General features: G+C 42.7%; 1 protein-coding gene across 1 annotated transcript in view; it reads right to left on the reverse strand.

Annotated features, from left to right (window-relative positions):
- The window catches only part of LOC104625177 (arginine-glutamic acid dipeptide repeats protein-like), a 16,080-nt gene extending 8,561 nt beyond the window's left edge, over positions 1-7,519 (reverse strand). The window contains 6 exon segments of the mRNA XM_010292737.1: positions 13-231; positions 1,130-1,243; positions 2,680-2,841; positions 4,093-4,292; positions 5,062-5,154; positions 7,363-7,519. Coding sequence (XP_010291039.1) covers positions 13-231; positions 1,130-1,243; positions 2,680-2,841; positions 4,093-4,170 — 573 coding nt within the window. The 5' untranslated portion in view covers positions 4,171-4,292; positions 5,062-5,154; positions 7,363-7,519.
- Between the last annotated feature and the right edge of the window lie 1,358 nt (positions 7,520-8,877).

Consider the following 8,877-nt stretch of genomic DNA (forward strand, 5'->3'; position numbering starts at 1 on the left):
GCAGCCGCTCGCCGCTTGCAGCGCGTGGGGCTGTGCCTGCAGCACCTGCTGTTGAGCAGACGAATCCGAGTCGCTCTCATTGTCTTGAGGGCTAGGGATGCTGGGTGACGTGCTCCGGTTATCCTGGTCGATGTCCTTGGGATCACTGCTCCCTTCGTCATTGACGCTGCGGCTGTCTGAGCTCTCACCTTCACCCTCACCCTCTGAGGGAGAGTTTGGCCTGCTGATCTCCTGCAGGGAGAGGGCGAAGCATAACCACCGTGCGTGAGAGAACCGCACGAAGAACACTACCAGCACGCCACTGGACACAACCTATTGCACATGCTGTGCAAGCACGAGTGCAAGTACCACCCCTTGAACCTCACGGGGCTTAAAACGGCACAGGCAACAAAGATCCAAAGGGAGGGTGCAAAGACAACGGAGCCAGGCTCTTTTTAGCAGTGTCCAGTGGCAATGGGCACAAACTGAAATACAGGAGGTTCTGCCTGGACATAATGAAACACTTTTTCACTATGAGGGTGACCAAGCAATGGAACAGGTTGCCCAGAGAGGCTGTGGACTCTCCACCTTTGGAGATACTCAAAAGCCATCTGGGCATGGTCCTGCTTGAGCAGCAGGGGCAGACTAGATGTCCTCCAGGTGCCTTCCAACCTCAACCGTTCTGTGATTCTGTCATATGGAAAGCTCAGTGCCAAAATTCCCAAATCCTGTGCACAGAGTGAACCTGGTCAGGTACACGGAGCTGAAAAAGACATCCTAAAAATACTTCAGCTGAGCTTTGATACCATTAAATTAAGAGAATTCCAGTGGTGGTGGTCTAACTTGCCACAGAAGAAGAAAAAACAAATTTAAATTAAAAAAAAAATGGGGAGGAGGGGGTGGAAAATAATTCAAGTATACTCCTATATGGTTGATACCGGTATTAAAACTTATGGACTTACCCCGTATCATTCCACTGTTTTTCAACAGAAGGAACACATTATAATATGGGTTGCTTTCTAGCCGCAGATTAAGTTACAATTTGCTGTGGCTTAAATCAATTTCATGTTTTTGGTTCGTTACTGGGTTTGCACCCCCTCCCACTCTCAAACCATTCTCCTAAATGAAAATATTCCTCTGTGGGACTCACTTGAGTTTTGGATTTTTTGGCATTGGACCTGTCAGGTTCCTCTGTGTCAGAAGCTGCCTTTTCCCGCTGCCTCTTGGAGTTCTTGAGGGGAGAAGATACCTCTTCTTTTATCTTCTGCCACAAATGATGCAGAACACAACAGTTACCAGTGATGTAAATGCAAAAGTAAATTGAGCGTATGCCAGCGCTACCATATTTAATACAAACAAGAAGGGTTCCTGTGGAGCAGGAGAACTGATCAGAAGTTCAGATAGTATTTAACAACAATCCAATACGCATCTGTCCCTCTGCCCAGCTACAGGTTGCAGGGGAATCTGTTCTGGAGCTGCTGCTGTATTCCACCATCTGCCAGGAGCAGCTCCCAGAAGACCTGCATCCACACAATGCTTCAGCCACTTAGGTCAAATTTAAGGCAGAACACAAAACAGACTGCAATTTTACTTCTGCAGACAGAAACCCAAGGGGCAGTTTGCACACAAACCCTGCACACATTTCTGACACAAGCTAGTAGGAAAAAGGAACAGAGTAAAGCATTCCTCATCATGCAGATGTGGTCTTGAGCTTTGAAAGTGAAGGAATATTTTAAAGAAAGCAGCTGTCTTCAGCTGTGCAGAATCGAGTCCATCAGGAACTCATACCAGATCAACTGGCCCAGTATGCTCTTCTAATGGAGGCCAACACCAGTTGTTAACAGAGGATGGAGCAAGAATTTCTGCAGTAGACAGGCACAGGATAAGCCTCCTTCTAATACATGAAAGTCTTGCTCCTGATATTTTGAGAGGCATATTTTTATATCCCCTCAAATACAGGGCTACCAGTGAGTAGTTATTGCAAGATTACTACCTTCTTTCATGGCCCGGGACAGCTTTATACATCACATAATTACCTAACCTAACTTCAAATTTTGCTAAGTTCTCAGTTTTATCATGTGAAAACTTGCTTAATATGCCAGTTCTGACTTGTTTTTTTTAAAAAAAGAGTATTTATTTTTAACTTCCTACTTTTCAATTTACACTGCTTAACGGCAAGCCTTCCCACTTCATCTGGCTTTGTTTCTTACAGGCACTTACACATTTAAACAAACTAAACTGTGTCTTGCTCTGAAAAATCAAGCAAATACACATACAGAAAACCAGTAACAGAAGTAGTCTCAATTACTACATATTCATATTCCTTTCTAAACAAAGATTAAGCACTGCTTAAAAAAAAAGCCCCAAACTGTCTACTTGTCTCAAATATAGCATTTCTTATCTGTATTACTTCCGTGAGCCTAGTGCTTGCATTTGCATCTGAAATTGAAGGATTAATTTATCATGAGAGCAGTAAAGTTATGTGGGGATACTTTGATGGCTTTTATCACTGCACATCCTTATGTACAGGAACAAAGCATCAGTCAGATGCAGCATTAAATTTTTTGCTTATCCACATAAGTAGGAAATTCTAGGTCACCGAGAGATTCCCTGGCCTCCTAGAATCTGCATCTCATTTATCTGACTGAGGCAGCCTTAGGTGTCCAGCCCTAACACAAAAGAAGGATGGGAAAATTGTACCTTGGTAGACTTCTTCACCGAGTCTGCTTTGCTGTCATTACTGGAAGTGCTGGCAGCGCTAGGAGAGTTGCGGCCACTGGAACGGATGTCTTCATTAATAGGTGAGGCTCTACCATCAGGGCTGGCTGGCTGCTTTTTACGACCACTACGTAGTGTAGACATCTATTTGTTTAACAGAAATAAAAGTGTATCAAAGTCAGCATTTGTCCAACCTCTTCATTTTTTTTCTGCCTCACAGCAGAGGCATGGATGGAGCACTCCTGTTAAGAGCTTGAAAATGAAAAACCAACAGCATTTAAACACTGTTACAATTTTTGCTTGAAAGCTCATCTGAACGTAAAAGTAAAAGGAGGCAAATCCTTAATTTGCCTACTCAAAAATATTAAGTGCTGATTATTTAGTAGTGTCTGCTAGAAATGACAACATTAGAAAGATGTTCCAAAGCTGCTGCTGTTTGCGTGCTAAATTTTCTTCATAAAATGCATGCACGCACAGTTGTAAGCATGCATACACTTGGGGTGAATGAGGTAGGACGGGACCCTCATGCTCCATTAAAAAAAAGAAGTCTATCTGTTGGTATTGAAGTAGTCAAGACCAGTTTCTAAAGCCACAGTTTCAATGTGCTCCTGCTATGTGAGAAGGAATCACTGTAGGGTGTATTTCAATAATCAGTGCTGTTTCTCTCCCATTTTGGCAGTTTTCTGTAGGGCTGGCTACCATAAAAACAATGAAGCCAACCTTCCCTGACAGTGTAGTCTCACAAAGTATTTAGAAGCAATGGTCATATCATCATGATCAGAAAGATGGAGAGGAGAGGGCAACCAAAACGCAAAGCGAACATCAAACTAACTAGAGCTGCTGCCAGAGTTCTCGTAAGTGACCTGCGCACAGTAAGGCTCCTGGCATTTCACCCCAAGTAAAAACTCTGTGATAGAGCACACTAACTATAGGAGCAACCTACAGTTTTCTGTAGGGAAGAGATTTTAACTCCAGTAATGAGGAGATCACGTGAATAGCATTTAATTTTTTAAAACTCGTCCTCTAAAATAAGCCCAAGGGCTTACCTCTGACAGGATCCAGCTCAAAGAAGGATACATACTAGTAAAAAATCTGTAATGATGCACTGGTCAAGTGCCCCCTTACACTGACAGTCCACTGTCAGTCATTAAAAATATGAAAATAATGAGTTTCATTAGAACTTGCAGAAGAGACATTTTGGCTCTGTTGCCCAAAGAAAGCCTCAACCTCAGCAAATCTCACACTTGCATACACAAATACAGCAGCAGGCACATACCATGGCAAACAATCAAGATGGAAAATGGAGAAAGTGTCATTTTAGAGGTTTGACTACTTTTTTCCAGACAACACCTCCTCTTTACAGAAGAGGCTGCAATGCAAAAGCATTAAGCCTACCGAGCCCCGACTCCGTCTTGTCCTCATGCTATGCTTTCCACTAAGTCCATCATCTTCCTCTTTGACAGGCTTAAACATAAAGGGTGGAGGGTCTACAGGCTTCTCAATGGGTGGCAGCTCTCCGTATTTTTTGAAGTGAATGCGACAATCGGTGCACAATAAAATGTTTTCTCGACCGCCGTGGTGCCAGTCCTTGGAGGCTTGGGGCAGGAAAAGCAACAGCTTAGAAATACACAATGTACCAGATACTCACAACACAAACACACTACATTATTAAAAAGCACGTAACAGTTAGAGAAGTAGCTGCTTTTCTGTGGGCAGTAAAGTTGGAGAAGTTTCTGGAAAACTCTGTCCTGTTCCAGCCTTAGTCTGTGTTCCAGTGCACATCTTCAATATTCAATTTACAAACTTTGTTTACTTAAGCAACTACAGCTTTGAAAATAAAGCATGAAGCCTTATGTGCTCTACCTGGGAGCTAACAGGCAGCTGCTATTCTCCAAAGCTGTGGTTTAAGTGAAGCGAGCTATGAACTTCTCATTTCCTTCCCTATTTTGGGGCTCACGCTTCCATGCCATGCATATGCCCAAATATCAGACAACCTTCAGGAATACCTACAGGAATGAGGCTGCCGTAGAGGAGATTTTGTGCAGTGTAAAGAAGTTTTGTGTGCAACAGTCACAGTCGAATATTGATTTGCTATATCACAAATAGATTATTTAGATTATGGATTATGTAGATTTTTTCTGGTATAAAGGTCTACCTCTCAGGACTCTCCTTTGTCACTGCAATATTAATTTGCAATGGCAAAGCATGATTAACTCTGCTAGGAACACTGCGTATTTTTGCTGATTCAACCCCACATTTCTTTGAACAGCTGTACATGCACACGAACTGCTCTCGCTTGAATGAGCCTGCGTTAAGCAGTCAGTAGAGAAGGGAGAGAAATACAGCAATGAAGCAGGTGCGTACTGGTTGTGAAGCAGTGACGACAGGCGTAGCCCTTCAGTTCCTGTTCACTGTCCTCGCTGTCAAAGTCATCTTCACTGGCCGAGCTCAAGTCCACTGAATAAGTGAAGAACAAGGGAAGAAGGGGAAAATGGAAAAGAAAAACTCAGCAGGATTTTCTACTTCCTCCTACTTGGCTAAAATAACCATTAATAATAATAGTTCTCGCATAAATTTTGTGACTTCCTACAATCATCTTGCCTTGGATGGCCATTCTTTCCCATTCTGCAAACGAAGCAAGGCCAGACCTCATCAGTCTACAGATCAAAGGAGGATTCCAGGAACGCACCAAGTAATACAATTGACAGAACTTTCGGTTCAGTACATGGTACTTTTCCAATTAAGTTGTCATTCAAATACTGTTCATGCTTAGTTAGAGAGGCTGTGTTCCAAAGGGCAATTTTCAAGAGAGAGGAGGTTTGTATCTCTAGAACCTGGTCAAATTTAAAATCAAATATTCTGTACCTAAATACTACTTTACTAGATTCCATGGACAGATACTGTGGTGGCTTTTCTGGTTTTTATTTTGTTTCTATAGACTCCACCTTCTAAACCAGACGGGGTCTGCTGCTGTGCTCTGTGACACGGTGGCTATATTTAACCCAAGAGCTAGATACGCTTTGCGGGTGGAAGAAACGATGCTTGCACATAATGTACCTGTTTGAAAAACAGGTTGTGATTCTTTTGGATGAGAGGTACTACAATGATACTACCAGCTTTCCAATTCTTACTGCAAGCCTCCTTAAGAGTTTTAACCTGTGGCAAACTTACATTTAAAGAATGTTATGTTTTGAAGAAGTAGAGAGTATGGAAAGGGTCGCTTTCCATTGTGGCAAGCAGTACACAGCAAATTAGCTGATTACAAGTCTGTGAGCTAAAAAGCACCATCTAAATCACTGAAAATCTGCAGACCTCACAAAAACTGTATCTTACCTCATCTTCTAAAACAACTCAGGCGTAAATCCTTTCTTATTGAGAGTACTGCATTTTTCTAACACCACCACTATAAATTCACAACGTAACAGGTCTGTAATTTGTCACAAGCAGAAAGCCCTGTGGCTGCTTTTGTTCACATCTTTAATTAGAAAAGAAGTCCTTGATGCAAGAATAGTGTTTTTCTAAAGGTTCCAAGAGGGTATTTTGCAATACATGCAGGTCATAGAGAGGGAGGGATTCTACAGTACTTGCCATTAGCCTTGGTCACCAACTCATTACCCTTCAAATTAACACAGGGCACTACCATAATTTCTACATTAATTCTTGTAGATGTTTAAAACCTGACTGCAAAACTGACACCAGGCTAGAACTTGTTTTCTTTTACTGAATTGATTTTTATTCTCCTCCTGCAGCCGGATCCATATGGCTGGGGCCTTCCAGCCACAGGCACTCTGTAGTGCTGTGTACCTTGGATCGAGCTGTGCAGTCGAGATACTCACTCCTTGTGCACGCAGAAATCGGCAATAAATAAATCCTATTAATTTCAGAAAGGAGAACTTAATGGTTCTTCCTCACTACCTAATACCCTCCTCTCCAGAATCCTCTGTCCTGCCTGCTCACCACATCCTCTACCTCCCCCTTATTAAAAGGTTCTGCCGATTTCTGCCTTCCATAGCCCCTTTTCTTCGGAAGGCACGTGAAATGTGCTGGGTTTAGTCCACAGAAAGCCTGAGAAGTCACAGGGTAACATAAGCCTTTTACATAGGGATAAGAGTTTATATATCCCTATGGACATTACTAGTCATAACCCTTTGCAATGCAGGACATTTCACCGGTTTGGGTAATTATCCTTTGTTTAGACACTTGTGCTTCAGTCAAGGCCAAAGTTCTTCCAAGATGCATTAAGGTACAACAGTGCTGGCTGCAGCACACAGCCTGAGATCAAGCAGAAGGTATGGGTCACCAAGTAAGGATGAAAGGGACTTCCAAAGGGATGAAGGACTTCCTTCTTTTTGCATTTTCTAATTCCCATTACTGTAATAAGCCTGGAGAAAATACAACACAAAACCAAGAGAAGAGTAGGGAAATTCAGTACCAGGGCAATGTTTTCATCCTTGCAGGAAGCTTTTATGTTTAAGAACTGCACAAAGCACTTGGTGATCAAAGATGCCTACCACATTCCAGCATAATGGTATAGGAACAGGAGAGGGCAACTGCCTGAACTCCCATTTCCTTGCTTCTTTCACTTGAAGGCACAGCACCATTATATTAACTGTTGCTCCCTGCATCTAAACAAAGATAAACGCATTGCTTTTAGCTTCCACTTACAGAATTCACTGGAGGGGGGCCTGGAGGGAGTGTTGACTGGAGTGGAAGCAGTTCGAGTTTTAATTCTCCGAAACACAGCCTGTCTTCGATGCCTACGGTGGGCTCGAGAACTTGCTGCTTCAGGGGTTTTCTTCCAATAGTAATAGAAGGTGATTAGTTCTCCCTGCAAATACAGAAGGAGTATGTTAGAGGGGCATGCAAATCTGACTTGTCAGCTTTTTTCCTCCCTTTTGCTCTCTGTATGCGAGCACATGGATTTTTGTAGGAAGCTTCATGATGTATTTCAGCCAGACAAAAGAATTCTTTAGCTAAGACAGAAAAAAAATCCTCGTTATTTTTTTGTTTGCTTTTGCGGGGGAGGAACAGAAGTAAATAAATGCCTTTCACTCCTCTCCTCCTCCACTAGGAAAGAGGTTGGGTAGTACATATCCAGCTTCCACCTGGATCAGCAACTCGGAAGGGGTGCCCTTGCCTTGCTGGTGACACCCTGCACAGCTCCGGAGGCACCGCGTCCGGAGGGGCACTACCTTCCCGGGAGCGGTCACAAGTAACCGGCAGCCGCTAGGAACCCTCTGCTGTTTACAGAAAGAATAAGGATCAGTTCGAGCAGATGCTGCCATTTTGTCAACCTACGTTCTGAGTACGGATATTTTTAAATAGTCCCATTTAAGAAGCTGAAAGTTAGAAAAAACCCGTGTTCAACGAGAAGTTTATAACCATAACTCAACCCTACTACAGTAAATGGTGTTTTAATTTGAATATATATGCCCACATCTAAATTAATTAAGCAGTTAGAAGAGCACACCTAGAGAAATGAGTGATAATTTCACAGCATAATGAATCTGGCTTACATTCAAAAACCGGAGCAGCTGCCATTCAAGCCGGCGGATGTAATGCCGAACTAAAGAACAGCATGTGGTTTTAATCTCTTTTCTCTTACTTTGAAACCCCATCATTTCCTGGCGACTTGTCTGCCTCTAAGGTAAAAGGTGGTGTTTCTTTCAAGTTGCAAAAGAAAAACGGAGAAGTTCTAACCAGCCCCTTGAAAAATCAACATCAGAACAAACATACCTGGATTGCCCACAAAAAGGGTTTCTTTGAACTGCGTTTTATGTGATCAAATAACATAACCTCAGCCTGCTCCCTCTGTGGGGAAATCCTGCAGCCCATACTCCGGGCAGATCACTCAAGTTAGCTCTAATAAAGACACACCCTTAATTCAAACTCTCCCAAGGGCCTCAAACAAGCAATTACAGCCATAACCAACATCTGTACCACTGAAACACTTGAAAGACAAAAGGAGGATGTTGTTCTAGACATTAACTGCTGGCATTTGAGACACTTAAGAATTTACCAATGATTAACCTAAAAATAGAAACACCAGAAAAAGAACACAACCACCACTTTGATTTCTGGCGATGGACAGAATAGATGAATTTTTAATCTGCGCTGCTACAGACCGTGATTGATGCTACTGATCTCCACCACAGACCTGAGCAATACTCTCACCAAACT

This window comes from Phaethon lepturus, unplaced genomic scaffold (genome assembly GCF_000687285.1).
Source record: "Phaethon lepturus isolate BGI_N335 unplaced genomic scaffold, ASM68728v1 scaffold26448, whole genome shotgun sequence".
NCBI lineage: Eukaryota > Metazoa > Chordata > Aves > Phaethontiformes > Phaethontidae > Phaethon > Phaethon lepturus.